This window comes from Antennarius striatus, chromosome 19 (assembly GCF_040054535.1).
Source record: "Antennarius striatus isolate MH-2024 chromosome 19, ASM4005453v1, whole genome shotgun sequence".
Taxonomy (NCBI): domain Eukaryota; kingdom Metazoa; phylum Chordata; class Actinopteri; order Lophiiformes; family Antennariidae; genus Antennarius; species Antennarius striatus.
In genome coordinates this window covers 12805-32500 of record NC_090794.1, presented here as the reverse complement: position 1 = coordinate 32500, position 19696 = coordinate 12805, and the positions used below count along the sequence as shown (strand labels likewise).

Here is a 19696-nt window from a genome sequence, read left to right as displayed (position 1 = left end):
AATAAGGAAACTAAATAGTAAGATGTCAACAGGCTTTTCCTTTAAAGGGTGAGATAACGTTCAACTCTGTCCTTCACATATTTTACATTTAAATGATACGTTAGTCTGGAGCTGCTTCAGTGATGTGAAGATTCTCTTTAACAAAAGGTACAAATAATAATAATAATAATAACAATAAATAATAATAATAATAATAACAACAATAATAACAATAATAACAACAACAACAACAATAATAACAATAATAATAATAACAACAACAATAATAATAACAACAACAATAATAATAACAATAATAACAACAACAATAATAATAATGGATTAGATTTATAAAACGCTTTTCTGGACCCTCAAAGACTCTTTCCATCAGATTCATTATTCATCCACTCCTCCTTCATACCTGCTGGTGGTAACTACGTGTGTAGCCACATCTGCCCTGGGGCAGACTGACAGAGGGTCTACGGGGCAGAATCACTGCGTTTTTGTTGATAGTCCATCTTTGTTCTTTTTAGAAATAAACTTTCCTCCCAAAGGTCCCAGTGGTCTTGCCTCGCTCTCCTGTGTCGCGTCCATCTCTGTTGTCTGTCTTCCTGCTTTTGACTAGTGGGGCAGGTAGGACGTGACGTCACTGCAGCCTACGGGTCCCTCAATGGGACACATTTAAAATGCTTGGGCATTGACTTACCACTCACGATTAATTACGTTAATTTTTATAGAACGTTAATGTGCAGCGTAATTAATTAATCTAATTAACGCGTTAAAGTGACAGCCCTAATATATATATATATATATATATGTGTGTGTATATATGTATACACACACATATGTATATATATATGTGTATGTATGTGTGTGTGTGTATATATATATATATATATATACTGTATATATGTGTGCTTGTATGTATGTGTGTGTGCGTGTGTGTGTGTTTATACATAAATATCCAAAAGCTGTTTAAGTCAATCCACTGGACGTTAAGAAAGTTCTTGAAGACGTTTTGCGTCTCATCCAAGAGACTTCTTCAGTACATATATATGTATAAACACATACACATACAAATAAAAGCTGATTGATTGATTGGTATAGCTGAGGTGTGTAGATTTGTGGTCTAATCCCCCACCGTCTGATTCTCTCCAGTCATCAAGGACTCTCCTCCCGTCCCGCCCAGCCAAGCCCAGGCTGTCCTTCCAGACCGTCTCCCTGACGACTACTCGTACAGGCGCTCCATCTATAACCTGATGACTAACAAACCCTTCGTCCTCCTCCTCGTCAGCTATGGTGATTCACAAACATATCTGTGGGGGGAGTTGTTCCTTATCCGATGCGAGGGTCGCACTGCTTGCAGTGCACAAAGGTCAGAGGGATATCGTCCATGTGCAGATTGTAAAGCCCTTTGAGACATTGTTTGTGAATCTGGGCTATATAAAAATAAATAAAAAATAAATAAAACTCTGAGGAGATACTGTTAGACCTGACTGTGACATGAATGCCAACAGTGGAACTACAGATGACATAGACAGTAGAACTCTCCTATAGAATGTCAGGAGTTCAGCTTATTGCATCTCAACTCTGAGAAAGTCATTAAATATCAGAGACTTGATAATAGCTTCAGGAGAAGAGCAGGTGAAGGTCCTGAACACGAGCGAACTGCTGGAATAACACAAGAACATCAGTTAGAGGTGGTGTCAGAGTTCAAAGTGGATGTGTTCCATTAATGTTCACTGTTTAGGGTCCTACAGTATCATTGGGGTGGGGGGGGCCCTTTGTGTAAATATCTTTTAAATTGTGCTGACTCTACTTTCTCCCCACGTTCATCAGGTTGACATAAAATGTAGTAAATGATGTGCTTATCAATGCTAACCCCAATGATAACCCAGAAGCTAGCAGATATACACTTCCTACTCAGAGAGGAGCAGGATGGTCACATGTTTAACTGTATCCAATCAGGTTCTATAGCTCCATGTTCAAACCACAATCTGTACCCTCATTGGTCAGTAGGAATGAGTTTCCTCCCCTAGTGGTGTGGCCCCTAACCCTGACCGTGAACCTAGCATGACCCTCTCCTCTGTCTGCAGGCATCATGACGGGATCCTTCTACTCCGTCTCCACACTCCTCAACCAGATGATCCTGAGCTGCTATCAGGTGAGAGAACCTAACCCTAACCCACCGGCCCTAACCCTGACCTACCGGCCCTAACCCTAACCCACTGGCCCTAACCCTAACCCACTGGCCCTAACCCTAACCCACTGGCCCTAACCCTAACCCACCGGCCCTAACCCTAACCCACCGGCCCTAACCCTAACCCACTGGCTATAGCCCTAACCCACTGGCCATAATCCTAACCCACTGGCCCTAACCCTAACCCACCGGCCCTAACCCCTAACCATAACCTACCGGCCCTAACCCTAACCCACTGGCCCTAACCCTAACCTACCGGCCCTAACCCTAACCCACTGGCCCTTACCCTAACCCACTGGCCCTAATCCTAACCCTAACCCACTGGCCCTAATCCTAACCCTAACCCTAATCCATTTGCCCTAACCGTAACCCTAACCCTAACCCTGTCTCAGCTGGGGAGCAGAGTGATGCCCAGAATCAGTCCTGATCCGATAGGGTTAGGGTTAGGGTTAGGGCCTAAGCAACATTTTTTCAATCCATGTGCTTATGGATTGAAAAAATGTGCCTATGTGCTTATGTGCTTACTGTGTGTTACAGTTAGCATGTGTCAATAATTCTGCTGAGACTTTAACGTAACCCACCCACCGTTGATAAATAAATGGTGAATAAGCTTCACTGTTTGTTCATTCGTTTGTAAATGTTCTGATGAAGGCAGTGCCCCCCCAGCCATGAACCTCAATGCAGTCACACCAGACACACAGGTGTGTATGTCAGTGACGACTGATACTCAGTGGTCTGAGTCAGAAGGTCTCTGATCAGACGAGGTGGGGGGGTCGTCCTGAGGCCTGAGTGAACCTGTCATCTGGAGGCCAGACGCTCACTTCAGCGGGACCGTTTATCTCGTTTTTATAGGAAATATGTACATTTCAAAATATATAGTCAAACAAGCCAAACCTGGATTCCCGCAGAAATGTTCACGACACCAGCGTTTGGACCTCACAGACGAGTCCATGTTTTTTCAACCTGCTGGCTGTTTTGTTGCTTTTGTTTTTTCTGAATCAGGTGAAGGTAAAGGCAGTGACGGCAAACTGGCCAATGGATGGAGAGAAGAAGAAGCCTCTGGTGTTTTATTGGACTGTTTATTCGATTGTGGCCTCAGTTAGACAGGAAATCCACCTTTGATCAAACGTAACTCCCACTAACGCACTGGAACTGGTCATGTGAGTGACTAGTGATCCACTAACGCACTGGAACTGGTCATGTGACTGACTAGTGACCCACTAACGCACTGGAAAGCGACGGCTTGGTCACAGTTCACTTTGAAAGGAGCAAAGAAGACTCCTGACCTCCTCTCCTTCTTGTTCCCTCTTTTTTTCTTCCTCTTCCTCTTCCTCAGAACCAGGAGCTGAATGCTGGGAGGATTGGGTTGACCCTGGTCGTTGCTGGGATGGTTGGTTCCATCCTCTGTGGGCTGTGGTTGGACCATACTAAGACATACAAGTAGGTGACAGGTTGGCACTGAAAGCAGTCTTTGAAGTATTGATCATGTATGTCTAATCAATAATGCGGTCACTGGGTCACACGATAAAGGACTCTTTGCTCCACCTGATAGGATGACCACTCTGATCATCTACGCTCTGTCGTTTCTGGGCATGCTGGTCTTCACCTTCACTCTGGACCTGGACAACATTCACCTGGTCTTCTTCACAGCTGGAGTCCTCGGGTAGGGGGTCACGTCATCTTCATGCTTTCACCAGGAGCATGTTAGCTTTGAGGGCCACGTCTGAAGTACCTGTGTCAGGTTCAACCAACCTAGAACATTTAAAACACACACAAAAAGGAGAAGACAACAATTTATATTTTTTACTCGCGAGGAGAACGGACAGAGATGTGCTCAGTTACGGATCTCCAACCAGTTCTCTAAATGTCTCTGCCGAACCCTCTCCTTTATTCACTTGGGGTGTTCCCTGTTTACATTATTTTTCCAGGGGATGGGGGCAGAGAAACAACAGTAAAAAAACACCTGTGGCATGATGCCATAAAAGAGTAATAAAGTCATTCTGTTTACGGCACCCTCTCCTTAAAAGACAACAACCAGGGACATTCCTTATCAGCAATTCAGAGGTCACATCCTGCTCAAAGGACCTTCTGCTATTACCCTAGTGATCCCATATCTGCTGCCGTCTCCCTAAAAATAAGAACTCAATACATAGCAAGGCATTTACACACAGATATAAACATTTGTATGGTCATGGGATGTAATACAAAGAATAAAGGAAAAATAAAAGAATAAATATGAGATAATTTATATACATTATTCTAACAACCTGCTCTTCTCCTGAGCGTCCAGCTGGTGTCTTCACTTCTAACTCACTATTTAGAGCTTGTTGGGATCACACATTTCAAACTGTCAGAAGCTCAGGTGACCATTCAGGCGTCTGGTGTGCTGGTGACCTCAGAACGTTCATGAACACACCATCAGCATCACCAGAAGCTGCTGAACATGGACAGGTTGGACTTCCTGTTGCTCAGGGCCTGAACCACATCAGGTGCATCAGAGAAGAGCTCAATGTCCAATCAGAGCTGCTACACATTAAAATGTCTATTAGCATTAGACAAATAAACTTGGTTAGAATGTTAACCCTAACCCCTAATACAAAACCCTAAACCCTAATCCTAACCTAATCCTAAACCCTAACCCCTAATCCTAATCCTAACCCTAACACCTAATCCTAAACATAACACCTAATCCTAAACCCTAACCCTGGATACGTTCAGGGGAGACCATCAGGCTGGTCAAGTTTCAAGTTTCAAGTTTATTTATTTTTATATAGCCCAGATTCACAAACAATGTCTCAAAGGTCTTTATAATCTGCACATGGACGATATCCCTCTGACCTTTGTGCACTGCAAGCAGTGCGACCCTCGCATCGGATAAGGAACAACTCCCCCCAAAACCCTTTTAACAGGGGAAAAAATGGATGGGAGAAACCTCAGGAAGACTGCAGAGGAGGGACCCCTCTTCCAGGAGTGGACAGACGAAGCAATAGATACCGCATGTACAGATTAATAACACAATAATAATAACAGTAACAATAACAGTAACAATAAATGTATAACAAAGGCATGCCGATCCATCCAGTAGAGCGAGTCACCACCAGCCGATGAAGCACACACAGAGGTCACCGATTGCTGAGGATCCACCACTCTGAGGACAGACCAGACAGTGCCTAAGTCATTGAGCTCAAAAAAGTTATAGTCAAGGTTACTCTGGCAAAACCCCAAAACCACAGCAGAACCAAATGAGGCAGAACCAGCCCTCCCCTAGTGGATGGTGAAACAGGACTACTGTACAGCTTGTGCTATCGCCAGCCATGGAAGCAGACAGAGGTAGCCGATTGCTGATGATCCACCACACAAAGGCCTGTGAGAGAGAGTGGGAGGCAGGGGCCTAACTAAGAAATCCTATGATCCTATGGTCCAGCTGGTAGTTCATCTGGTTCAGGGTTCAGAGGTTCATGACGTCTCCTGTCAGGCTGCTTCTGCATCATAGATGTTAGTGAACAGAGTGGACGGGTGACCAGAGGGGGCGCTCTATCTCAGGTTCTACATTGTAGATGCTCTGGGTGACCAGAGGGGGCGCTCTGTGTCTCAGGTTCTTCATGACGGGGTACCTTCCTCTGGGCTTTGAGTTTGCGGTGGAGATCACCTACCCTGAGTCTGAGGGAACGTCATCGGGACTCCTCAACGCTTTCGCTCAGGTATCACCGTCACACTGGGGGGTCCACACACTGTCCCCCCCAGACCCAACATCGCTAGGTTCCTTCTGATGTGTGACTGACATGAAAGCGCGTTAGCATTAGCGTTAGCACACAATGTACAGTGATACCTCTGTACTCGACCATAATCCGTTCTGAGGTGGTGGTTGAGCACCGATTTGTTCGACCACCGAAACCAATTTTCCCATAAGAAATAATGGAAAGTATTTTAATCCGTTCTTACCATTTAGAAAAATACCTAAAATATTATAAGAACGTGTATCTAAACAACAATGAACACGTAAATGTGCACCAGCAGTACATGATAAAGATAAAGCATTATAAAGCATTTTGTATAATTTACTTTACGTTTTGGAGAGCGGTTGATGGCACTAGCGTCATCATGGAAGGGGAATCCCTTCCATGATGACGCTAGGTAACGCGCCTCCAGGGGTTTCCTCCCTTCTCTCTCTCTTCCGTGGAGGTGAATCTGGCTGGGCAGTAGCCTTCCTCTATTCTTTAAGAAGGAACCTGTCCATTGTCAGTTGCTTCTGCTTCAACATAGTGGAAATGGTTGACTTTGCCATTTCGTAGTGCGACGCGAGGTCGGACACTCGTACACCACTTTCATATTTTGCTATAATTTCCGTACGTCTTTGCGTACGTAATTTGCGTACGTCTTACTCCGCTGGCGGTCTGACTCGAACTGACGCTTACCCGCTGGCCGAGGAGCGCGGCCGAGGAGCGCGTTGGGTCGACTCGGCTAGTCGAGCACCGAAAATCTGTTCGGGGTCCGATACATTTTCTACTCGAATTTTTGGGTCGAGCACCGATTTGGTCGAGTATAGAGGCGGTCGAGTACAGAGGTATCACTGTAGTTTCATACTTCTTTTTCTGGTTTTATTTTTTCCTCATTTGGTTCTTTGTCTGTTTCATCCATTGAAGTCCAGCACACACCAGGACGTCTGGGTCGTACTGGTGGAGATATTCAACATATTTAACTTACCCTTCCTCACTCCCCTTCCTGGAAAAATTCACCCAAACTTCCAAATGTTCTCCTGTTTTCACGTCTCGATTGATCCTTCAAACGTTCATCTGGAACACGTTCAGTTTGTAGATTCAACTAATTCTCTTTGGATTTACCACAGCTACATGCTAATTCATACTGCTCTGAATACCTCCTTCATCTCACCTGTGTGTGTGTGTGTGTGTGTGTGTGTGTGTGTGTGTGTGTGTGTGTGTGTGTGTGTGTGTGTGTGTGTGTGTGTGTGTGTGTGTGTGTGTGTGTGTGTGTGTCTGAACAGATCTTTGGGATTATTTTCACGCTGATTCAGGGTAAACTCACTACGGACCACAGTCCACTGGCTGGAAACCTGTTCCTGTGTGTCTGGATCTTCCTGGGAATACTGCTGACTGGTAGGGTGTGTGTGTGTGAGTGTGTGTGTGTTTGTGTGTATGTGTATGTTCATCTGCGTAATATTTTGTCTTTATGCTTCAGCCTTAATTAAATCAGAGCTGAGGAGACATCATGTGAACACTGGAGCAGATAGCAACCATCTCCAGGAGGTCAGCACACACACACACACACACACACACACACACACACACACACAAGTGAAGTCTGGTTGTTTCTGTCCTGGAGCCTCTGGTTCCACCTCGACCACAAGCACACCTTAAATGTGTCCCATCTGAAGTTCATGTTCCTGCTGATTCACTGGTGGAACGACCTTCATCACACCTCAGACAGGTTCCATCTTCATCACAGATCAGTCTGCTCTTCATTCATCTGGAATCATTTGACTTTTTGTGGCTGAAAACAGATTTTGGTGATTTTTCTAAACATTTTTAACTAGATTGCTTTTTGTTTCAGTTTGTGTTTGATGACATCAGTGTTTTGTGAATAAAGCCACCCTTCATGATAGGTTGAAGTGACAGAATGAACTGGAGGTGTGACAGTTGGAGGTCTGTTGGTCACTAGAACCAGATGTTAGAACCTGATGTTGGAACGCAGTTTCCTGTTTGAACCAGGAACCCTTCATTATCATGTGGATCATAATCCAGATGTGTTGGTTCAACCTACAGAATATGTGGAGGTGGTCGGAGATCCACAGAAGGTCAATCTATTCTAGACCAACGATAGGTCCAGAGTCTCCACCATAGAAATCAGATTGATGTGTGTTTGGGTTCTAAAGAGATCCTGTCCTCCTGACTCCCCACAGGCTTTTGGGTTCTAAAGAGATCCTGTCCTCCTGACTCCCCACAGGCTTCTCCAGAAGATGTTTCCATCTGATCAGGTTGTTCTGGCTCCAGCAGGAGCTGCTCCTGCAGGAAGTCTGACTGATCTTCTCCAACCACTGACTGATGGACTCTGTCCTCCTGACAGAAGACCAGCAGCCAGCTGGACCTCCTCCTGAACCCTGACACCTCCAGACTGTGGACTCTTCTGAACGTGTCTGCTGCTCTGGACACATGAAGCTCCACCTATGTCTATGTGAGCCACCTGAGAATCAGGTTCTTCATCCCTGAACCCGTTGTGTGAGAGCCCAGGACAGACAGAACCCACAGAGCTGGTGGAGACCAGGAGCTCCTCTAGCCTGGATGAAGGTCCTCAGGAGCAGGATGAGCTCCTGTCTCCTGGAGACGTTTGCAGTGACATACAGAAGAAGCTTCACTGCCTCTGGTCCACCCTTTGTCTGAAGTGTGGCGCCACCACTTTGGTCATGTGAAGGAGCAGAACAGCTGATCGATTGATCAGTAGTACAGGTGATTGATTAGAGGTTCAGCCTCTGAGGTGTAAAGCTCCACAATGTTCTCCATGTCGGAGAGCAGATCTGGAACCTCTGTCCTGTGAGAACTGCAGCAGATGAGCTGACATGGAGACAGTTCTTCACTGTATTCCTGTGAGGTCACTGCAGGACACTGAACAGTGTTGTCATGACGCCACTGCATATTTACAGTCTGTGATGTCAGTCAGACTGACTGTACTGACACATGTGTGTTCTGATCCAGCAGCTGTACACACACACACACCCACTTACACACACACCCACTCACACACACACACACTCACACATGCACACACACACACACACACACACCCACTCGCACACACATACACACACACACACACACACACACACACGCACCCACTCGCACACACACACACACACACTCGCACACACACACACACACACTCACACACACACACACACTCACACACACACACACACTCGCACACACACACACACACACTCGCACACACACACACACTCACACACACTCGCACACACTCGCACACACACACACACTCGCACACACACACACACACACACACACACACACACACACACACACACACACACACACACACACACACACACACACACACACCATCTAATCCATCCGGTCTGACCCTCATGTCCAGGATCACTGGTGTGAGGACTTGTGTTAAATATTAAATCTGGTTTCTGGTTCTGGTTCCTGTTCTCCTTCATGTTCGCTGTGATTCTTCTGAAATATTCAGCTTTGGGTTTTATTCACGTTTTCAGGTGAGAGTGTTGTAATTGTTCAAGAATAAAATGAATCATCAGAAACACAACTTGTCTAATAAACAGTTCATGTTGGACGTGAACAACTTCTACTGCGCATGTGCGCTGCGTCGGTGGATTCAAGGAAATCAGACTAATGATGACCAGCTGCAGCAGGAGCCGCGTGACCACGATGATTGGCTGATTGATCAGCGTGGATTGGCTGATGGGATGGCTTTATGTCAGATTTGGCGTCTCCAACACAGGTGATGTCAGTTGGCGCGCAGAGTTCGGTCCAGCGCCTTCAGGTCAGCGTTAACGCGGGTTTCTCCTCCACGGCTCTGGAAGCTTCGCTTCAGGACGAGTTAAGATTGAAGCAGCAGCGACCCGGCGTTAGCCAGCAGCTGTGCGTAAAGCTGGCGTTAACCCGCGGCTGTGCCTTTCCTCAGCCCCGTTGTGGCGATGGAGGAAGGTGAGTTTGTGAAGTGCTCCCGCGTTGCATGTGGTATAAAAAGTTATACGAATGAAGATAAAGTGTTAGAAAGTAAGAATTGGTTTTGATACTATCGAGTTTTTGTCCCGAGTGAAGTGTTTGGTCAATGTTTAGAGAATGTGTATTTCGCGGGAAAATTCAGGACAACCGCGGCAATTGTTTTGATGACATTTCCTGTGCTGCAGGTTGCTGCGCTCTGTCCCGCTTTGTGTGCGCAATTTGTGACCGTGTCTCTTCATTTGTGCAGAATAAATACGCCAGCTGGGCTCAAACCATCACGTCCAGGGTCCTTATTACACAACGCAGAGACCTTAAAGGACAAGTTGGGCCAGACCGGCTACACCAGCAGGTGTGTGTAAAGCTGGCTGATGGAGCTGCATGACGTCACCCCCACAGTCCCGGTCCGGGGCGGCCAGAGGAAGCCCCTGAGCGGCTTCCTCTCGGAGGAGCCTCCAGCAGCAGGTGAGTCCCTCCTGATGGGGGTGTTGGCTCATGGGGGGGCGGAACCAGTGGCCACCAGCTGTGTGGCGGTGCTCACGTTAACTTACTGGGCCCTCAGGTCCGGTACCGAGCTGGACCTGGGGTGACGTAGGCCTGCAGACACCGGTTGTTGGTCGGACTGAAACGTGAGCACGCTCCGGTGTGAAATTATTTGTTTGAAACTTAAAATCAGACCAGCTTTGATTTCAATGACGTCACTTTAATTAAAAACCTGAAAGAGCAAAAATCTAAACGGCTGGAGTCACAGCGATGAGACGCGTCATCATCCAGAGACACCTGGTTCCACAAGGGAAGCTCCGCCCACCGCATGAGGCCTTCACCCTGATGATGATTATTGATGATGATGCTGCTGGTTATTGATGATAATGCTGCTGGTTATTGATGATACTGCTGCTGGTTATTGATGATAATGCTGCTGGTTATTGATGATAATGCTGCTGGTTATTGATACTGCTGCTGGTTATTGATACTGCTGCTGGTTATTGATTATAATACCAAGTCGTGTTAAATGTGACGTCACCTGACGTGACTGCATTGAAGTGAACTGACTGATAGATTAGTGTTAAGAAAACACACCAGAATAGTTTAACAGTTAATCTAAAAAGATTCAAGATGTAAAGTGTGTGTTGTGTAAAGAAACCAGTTTACCTGTACAATGTGTTGTTGGTGACCACATAACTTGCCTTAGATGACAGATGCTCGTAGACTCATCGTTGGCCTCAGGAGCGACACTTTATTCAGTCATTCACACACGTTACTCTCAGCCATGCCGGTGTCCGGTCTCATCACACTGTCCCGTATCACTCCGCCCACAAAGCATCACAGTATAAGTGCACGGCACTATGTACCTCACAATGAAAGTCTTTGGTGTCCACAGTGAACGTGTAAAGGTTGACAAAGACTATTTTAACCATGAAATGACAAGAACTAAAAAGCATTTACTTGCATAAATGTGTAACAAGTGGGTCATTGTGCAATTTGAGCACCATTTCAACTTTCTATAGTTTTATGTGAACATTTAGTTTTCCTTCAGGTGTTCATGAAACATCTTTTTTTGTCATTTGGTCTTTGCTGACTGGAGCTCAGGTTTGGCTCGATGGTCCTTTGTCTCTCTCGAGTGGTTAAAATGAGTACTACAGCTAATGAACTGTTGGTTTCACCTGATCTAGAGTTTTATTGGTCTAAAGTTGTGAATCTTAGTTTTGTCTATTTAATTATTGTTAGAGGTTGGGGGTAGGGGCTGGTTAGTTCGGGAAGAGTGCACCGATGAATCAGAATCTCAAAGTGAAATTGTTTAGTTACAAAAAGGATCATAAAAATTATCAATCCAATTAAAAACATGTTAAGTTTAGATAAACATTTTAATGAAAAATCAGTCGTCAAAGAATAGGAATACATTTTTTTGTTTACACTATCTTAATTATGAAGACTCTAAGTCTGAAAAACTAGGTTGTGGACTAGGTTTTAAAATGACTAGTTTTTGAACCCAGCTAACTATGGATTTTAAAGGAACCAGGTTTAGAACTAACCAGCATCACTGTGTGAAGGAGAGCAGGTGGAAAGGCAGTAGGTCTAGAATCTGAAGAACAGGATTCAGATTTACTGTGGTGTTAATGGGAAGAGAAACTGAGTAGGGGTCACTTTAAAATAAGGGTTAGCTAAGAGGGTCGTGTAGGTGGAAAGTGTCAGATCAAGTGATGAGGGGGAAACTTGACATTGAGGGTGTTATAATTACGAGGGACTTTGGTTTAATTTTCAGGAGAAGAACCACAGATGCGTTATTTGTCTTGATGTTAATGAAGTAGAGAGAAGGTCAGGAGGAGCTCCATGGTGTCTGTGGATCTAGAGAAAGATTGACAGGGTACCCAGAGAGGAACTGGGGTCCTGCATGAAGTCTGGAGTGGCAGAGGTCCGTTAGAACAGTACAGGACATGAACGAGTTCAGCTGAACAGGTGAGGTGTGCTGCAGGTGTGAGGGAGTTCAACATAGAGCTGGGACTGATCAGGGATCAGATCTGAGCCCCTTCCTGTTTGCAGTGGTGATGATGGGCTGACTGATGGAGTTGGACTGGATTACCTCATGGACCATCATGTTCACAGATGACATTGTGAAAGCAGGGATCAGGTGGAGGAACATTCTTCCTTCTCCACTCCACTCATTAATGCACAGGTGCTGTTTTCCTCTCCATCGCATGCCACCACCTTTCTAAATGTTCCTCCACCAGCTCTGTGCAGATCAGTGTCATCTGTGAACATCATGGTCCATGGGGAATCCAGTCTAACTTCATGTCAGCCTATTACCTCCACTGCAAACAGGAAGGGGCTCAGATCTGATTCGTGATCAGTCCCACCTCTACCTCGAACCCCTCCCTCACACCTGCAGCACACCTCACCTGTTCTGCTGCCCTCGTTCATGTCCTGTACTGTTCTAACGGACTTCTCTGCCAGTCCAGACCTACTCATGCAGTCCCACAATTCCTCTCTGTCATAAACTTTCTCTAGATCTACAAAGACACCATGGAGCTTCTCTTTTGGGGCAGTAGTGTCTCCGTTGTAGAGCAGACGCCTTGCGGTCAGACATTGGCGGTTTGAGTCCCGCTCCCACCAGCCAGTTTCAGAGTGGGAGGTGTCTGCTCACCTCCCGGTCACTGCCGAGGAGCCCTTGAACGAGGCGGTGTCCCCCCTACAACCAAATTTGCGGCGCGACCTTCACTCGGCCTCCCCCAGTACTGCTTGTGGTACTATGGCATGCCTACAGGTCCCTAGTGTTAGGGTTGGAGCCCTAACCCCTAGGGCTCATGGGAAGGTTAGCTTCCATTGGTTCCAGCTCTAAACTCAGTGCTACATCCACACTCCACTGTCTGGGAGATGGATTTTATGTGAAATCCCTTTAGGGGCCAGAGCCATGTTCATTTGGATCACCACACAAGTTTTGTGAGGTGACCCGATTGGGCCAGCTCAACAGGGGGAGTTGTTGGGAGTTATCATTAAACAAATGGAAACGACCACAAAGCCCATCTGCTGACACAAACATGGATAATACACACTTTGTTCCTTGTCTACCACATCGTGTGAAGGGACACATACGGCAAACTGATCGTTGTTCAGTTAACTTTGTTGGTACTACAACTTGTTTCATCACTGGAGACGCACCTCTAGACTGAGACCAAAGAACCAAGAGGGTTTGTGTTCATAGAGGGAGGGACACACACACACACACACACACCATGACTGATCCTTCGATGTCGGCTCTTCCTATCATTGTGAAGCAGAACCCTAACACACACACACACACACACACTTTAGGGTTTTTCTGATTGTGATGATGATGATGTGCTATTGATAATGCTGAAGAAATTCAATGCCTCAAAGATGATCCTAACAATGATTATGGTGATGAGGATGCCGATTAGGGTATCAATAATTAAGATGCTGATGAACATGATGCTGATGCTGCTAACAATGATGACGGTGAGGTGATTGAGGTGATGAACAGTATTCGGTGTTTCATGTCCGAATCCATCACATACATCCATGGCCTAATATGTCCTCACATTTGTAGCCTAAAAAACAACCGGTCATGCTCTCGCGTCCCAACAGGTATTGGGATCTCCCACATTATATAAAGTTGTCTTTGTATGATGTGGGAGATGCACCTGAGTAAGACTCCTGTATCAGAGCGGTCATCAGAGTGCGACTCAACGTCGAAACGGCTTTTACTGCGGTCGTCAATTTCCCTGGACAGAAACCCGTCTGAGCCATCAAGGAGGAGTTCCACAGGATTACAGGTGAGTCATGTGGAGATCTGTTAAATTAACTTAAAATTATATCTGACATTGTGCTGCCACCTCAGACTTCAGTACCTCAGTTTAATTTTTCTTTAGGATTTCCCGACATAACTGGCTGCATGGATGGCACCCCATCGAGGCTCCATCCTATAAATCCATCAACCCAAACGTACAGGTACATGTAGATTGACTGTTAAGATGTTAGACTGAGTCATAGCTAAACTAACATGTGTCATTCTCTACCCTGTCAAGATCATGTGTGGTGCTGAAATCCACATTTCTGAAGTGGAGGCAATGTAGGTTGGGTCGGTCCACGGCTCCTGGATATACGGTGAGTCTTTCCTGAAAGGTCTCTACAGGTTGGTCGGACAGAGGGATGGAGATGGGAAGGACATGCATTTTTAGGAACAAGGGTCATCTGCTGAGTTGTCGGAACGATGGTGTAATAAATTTGATGAATCCCACGATGAAGTTGTGGGTAACGAGTGGTAGAAGGTAGTTAGGACAGATGTGAGTATTTACAGGCGACTTTGGTTTAATTTCCAGGAAAAGAACCACAGATGCATTCTTTTCCTTGAGGATGTTAATGAAGTACAGAGAAGGTCAGGAGGAGTTCCATGGTGTCTGTGGATCTAGAGAAAGATTGACCGGGTACCCAGAGAGGAACTGGGGTCCTGCATGAAGTCTGGAGTGGCAGAGGTCCGTTAAAACAGTACAGGACATGAACGAGTTCAGCTGAACAGGTGAGGTGTGCTGCAGGTGTGAGGGAGTTCAACGTAGAGCTGGGACTGATCAGGGATCAGATCTGAGCCCCTTCCTGTTTGCAGTGGTGATGATGGGCTGACTGATGGAGTTGGACTGGATTACCTCATGGACCATCATGTTCACAGATGACATTGTGAAAGCAGGGATCAGGTGGAGGAACATTCTTCCTTCTCCACTCATTAATGCACAGGTGCTGTTTTCCTCTCCATCGCATGCCACCACCTTTCTAAATGTTCCTCCACCTGCTCCGTGCAGATCAGTGTCATCTGTGAACATCATGGTCCATGGGGAATCCAGTCTGACTTCATGTCAGCCTATTACCTCCACTGCAAACAGGAAGGGGCTCAGATCTGATTCGTGATCAGTCCCACCTCTACCTCGAACTCCTGTCACACCTGCAGCATACCTCACCTGTTCTGCTGCCCTCGTTCATGTCCTGTACTGTTCTAACGGACTTCTCTGCCAGTCCAGACCTCCTCATGTAGTCCCACACTTCCTCTCTGTCATAGACTTTCTCTAGATCTACAAAGACACCATGGAGCTTCTCTTTTGGGGCAGTAGTGTCTCCGTTGTAGAGCAGACGCCTTGCGGTCAGACATTGGCGGTTCGAGTCCTGCTCCCACCAGCCAGATTGAGTGGGAGGTGTCTGCTCACCTCCCGGTCACTGCCGAGGAGCCCTTGAACGAGGCGGTGTCCCCCCTACAACCAAATTTGCGGCGCGACCGTCACTCGGCCTCCCCCTGTACTGCTTGTGGTACTAATGGCATGCCTACAGGTCCCTAGTGTTAGGGTTAGAACCCTAACCCCTAGGGCTCATGGGAAGGTTAGCTTCCATTGGTTCCAGCTCTAAACACAATGCTACATCCACACTCCACTGTCTGGGAGACGGATTTTATGTGAAATCCCTTTAGGGGCCAGAGCCATGTTCATTTGGATCACCACACAAGTTTTGTGAGGTGACCCGATTGGGCCAGCTCAACAGGGGGAGTTGTTGGGAGTTATCATTAAACAAATGGAAACGACCACAAAGCCCATCTGCTGACACAAACATGGATAATACACACTTTGTTCCTTGTCTACCACATCGTGTGAAGGGACACATACGGCAAACTGATCGTTGTTCAGTTAACTTTGTTGGTACTACAACTTGTTTCATCACTGGAGACGCACCTCTAGACCGAAACCAAAGAACCAAGAGGGTTTGTGTTCATAGAAAAACCCTAAAGTGTGTGTCCCTCCCTCTGATTGTGGTGATGATGATGTGCTATTGATAATGCTGATGAAATTGAATGCCTTAAAGATGATCCTAACAATGATTATGGTGATGAGGATGCCGATTAGGGTATCAATAATTAAGATGCTGATGAAGATGATGCTGATACTGCTAACAATGATGACGATGAGGTGATTGAGGTGACGAGCAGTATTCGGTGTTTCATGTCCGAATCCATCACATACATCCATGGCCTAATATGTCCTCACATTTGTAGCCTAAAAAACAACCGATCATGCTCTCGCGTCCCAACAGGTATTGGGATCTCCCACATTATATAAAGTTGTCTTTGTATGATGTGGGAGATGCACCTGAGTAAGACTCCTGTATCAGAGCGGTCATCAGAGTGCGACTCAACGTCAAAACGGCTTTTACCGCGGTCGTCAATTTCCCTGGACAGAAACCCGTCTGAGCCATCAAGGAGGAGTTCCACAGGATTACAGGTGAGTCATGTGGAGATCTGTTAAATTAACTTAAAATTATATCTGACATTGTGCTGCCACCTCAGACTTCAGTACCTCAGTTTAATTTTTCTTTAGGATTTCCCGACATAACTGGCTGCATGGATGGCACCCCATCGAGGCTCCATCCTATAAATCCATCAACCCAAACGTACAGGTACATGTAGAGTGACTGTTAAGATGTTAGACTGAGTCATAGCTAAACTAACATCTATCATTCTCTGCCCTGTCAAGATCATGTGTGGTGCTGAAATCCACATTTCTGAAGTGGAGGCAATGTAGGTTGGGTCGGTCCATGACTCCTGGATATATGGTGAGTCTTACCTGAAAGGTCTCTACAGGTTGGCCGGACAGAGGGATGGAGATGGGCAGGACGTGCAGCAGGTTAGGGTGATGGATAGAGATGGAAATGTGGCAACTAGTGCCAGTGTCCTGGGTAGATGGAAGGAATACTCTGAGGAGATGAGGAAAATCAGAAAAGAGGGTGGAAGATGCAAGTGTGGTGGACCAGGAAGTAGCGGTGATCAGCAAGTGTGAAGGTAGAATGGCACTAAAGAGTAAGGAACAGGAGGGCAGTTGGTCTGGATGGCATTCCTGGAGGTACGGAACCTTCTCTTGGGTGGCTGTGGAGTTTTTGACCAGGTTGTTCAAAAGGATTTTAGCGGCTGAGAAGATGCCTGAGGAATGGAGGAAGAGTGTGCTGGTTCCCATTTTTAGGAACAAGGGTCATCTGCTGAGTTGTGGGAACTATGGAGGGATACATTTGATGAATCCCACGATGAAGTTGTGGGTAACGAGTGGTAGAAGGTAGTTAGGACAGATGTGAGTATTTACAGGTGACTTTGGTTTAATTTCCAGGAAAAGAACCACAGATGCATTCTTTTCCTTGAGGATGTTTATGAAGTAGAGAGAAGGTCAGGAGGAGCTCCATGGTGTCTGTAGATCTAGAGAAAGAATGACAGGGTACCCAGAGAGGAACTGGGGTCCTGCATGAAGTCTGGAGTGGCAGAGGTCCGTTAGAACAGTACAGGACATGAACGAGTTCAGCTGAACAGGTGAGGTGTGCTGCAGGTGTGAGGGAGTTCAACGTAGAGCTGGGACTGATCAGGGATCAGATCTGAGCCCCTTCCTGTTTGCAGTGGTGATGATGGGCTGACTGATGGAGTTGGACTGGATTACCTCATGGACCATCATGTTCACAGATGACATTGTGAAAGCAGGGATCAGGTGGAGGAACATTCTTCCTTCTCCACTCATTAATGCACAGGTGCTGTTTTCCTCTCCATCGCATGCCACCACCTTTCTAAACGTTCCTCCACCAGCTCTGTGCAGATCAGTGTCATCTGTGAACATCATGGTCCATGTGGAATCCAGTCTAACTTCATATGTCAGTCTATTACCTCCACTGCAAACAGGAAGGGGCTTAGATCTGATTCGTGATCAGTCCCACCTCTACCTCGAACCCCTCCCTCACACCTGCAGCACACCTCACCTGTTCTGCTGCCCTCGTTCATGTCCTGTACTGTTCTAAAGGACTTCTATGCCAGTCCAGACCTCCTCATGCAGTCCCACACTTCCTCTCTGTCAAACTTTCTCTAGATGTACAAAGACACCATGGAGCTCCATCTGACCTTCTCTGTACCTCATTAACATTCTCAAGGCAAATAATGCATCTGTGGTCCTTTTCCTGGGAATGAAACCATGTTGTTGCTCGTAAATACTCCCATCTGTCCTAACTCTACCCTGTACCATTTGTTCCAAGAACTTCATTGTGTGACTCATCAACTCTATCCCTCTAGTGTTTCTACAACTCATCACGTCACCTTTGTTCCTAAAAATGGGAACCAGCACACTTCCTCCATTTCTCAGGCATCTTCTCAGCCGCTAGAACTCTGTTGAACAACCTGGTCAAAAACTCCAGTCACCTCTCAGAGAAGGTTCCATACCTCCAGGGATGTCTTCCAGATCAATTGCCTTCCTGTTCCTTCCTCTTTAGTGCTATTTAGTGCTAGATGTACGTTTTATCTCATCAAGGAAAATATGGTCTGAGACTATTTGAAATTGTGTAGAAAAATGTATTTTTAAAAGGAGGGTAATATTCCATTCAAGAACCAGTTACCAGGGAAGAGATCATGTAAAACCAAAGAACAAGTATGAACCAGTTTATGAAGAGGAGCTAAACTCTGCATACATGCAGTGCTTGTATGTCATCCCATGATGCACATAGTTATTCAGCACTTTATTTGTTGCATTGATTGTAGTGTGGCAAAATATTTTTTTTTAAACGATTGCAAGATACTGCCGCTGTCTGTACTTCTGCTCCACAGGTGGGGAACACGCATGGAAGACAGGAAATCCAAAGGCCTGACCCCCCCCCCCCCTTCAGCAGCTGGAGCTCAACTAAGAGTGGCAGATAGGACAGATGGAATTGCAGTCAATCTCCTTTTCTTGCCCTTCTCTATCCCCACTCTATTTCCTTTCCCACCCAACCGGTCAAGGCGGATGACCGTCCTCCAGAGCCTGGGTCCTGCCCGGAGTTTCTTCCTCCATGAGGGAGTTTTTCCCCGCCGCTGTTGCTTCTGCTTGCTCTGGTGGGTCTTGTTGGGTTTGTCTGTTAAAGCGCTTTGAAATGTTGATGTGATAAAGCGCTATACAAATAAAAGTTTATTGAACTAATTTTGGCTGTATTTTCTGAGAAATGACCTTTATCTTTTGGTTTCTGACATGGAGACGCCCTTTGTCGAGACTCTTCATGCTTTTCAAGTTGTTGAAAGTAAGCGGAAGGTTTTAGTGATTACACCTCATGATGTGGGATACTTCAAGACCTTTTTAATGTCCAAACTAGGTTTTAAAGTAAATTGGTTTTTAAGTAACTGGGTTTTGAACTAATTAACCCTTGAGGTTTAGAACAAAAAGTAGGGTCTAAACTAACTAGGTTTTCAAGTTTATTTCTTATATAGCCCAGATTCACATAAAATGTCTCGGGGCTTTACGATCTGCACATGGACAAT

General features: G+C 46.0%; 1 protein-coding gene and 1 long non-coding RNA gene across 3 annotated transcripts in view; both read left to right on the top strand.

Annotated features, from left to right (window-relative positions):
• flvcr1 (FLVCR choline and heme transporter 1) overlaps positions 1-9848 on the top strand; it is a 13787-nt gene extending 3939 nt beyond the window's left edge. Inside the window, exons 3-10 of one of the 2 annotated variants that reach the window (XR_011038957.1) lie at positions 1138-1278; positions 2076-2143; positions 3516-3619; positions 3732-3842; positions 5775-5880; positions 6823-6986; positions 7182-7293; positions 7376-7443. Coding sequence is in view for 1 of the 2 variants with exons in the window: in XM_068342849.1 (XP_068198950.1) it covers positions 1138-1278; positions 2076-2143; positions 3516-3619; positions 3732-3842; positions 5775-5880; positions 7182-7293; positions 7376-7443; positions 8141-8167 (737 nt within the window). In the remaining variant the exon portion in view is untranslated. Of the gene's footprint in view, positions 1-1137; positions 1279-2075; positions 2144-3515; positions 3620-3731; positions 3843-5774; positions 5881-6822; positions 6987-7181; positions 7294-7375; positions 7444-8140 lie in introns of those variants that run through there. The other variant, XM_068342849.1, reaches the window with a different exon arrangement.
• Positions 9849-15846: 5998 nt separating this feature from the next.
• Positions 15847-17228, top strand: LOC137613750 (uncharacterized). Its single transcript, XR_011038980.1, has 3 exons — positions 15847-16667; positions 16764-16842; positions 16920-17228. It is a non-coding gene; the product is annotated as an uncharacterized lncRNA (long non-coding RNA).
• The last annotated feature ends 2468 nt before the right edge of the window (positions 17229-19696 follow it).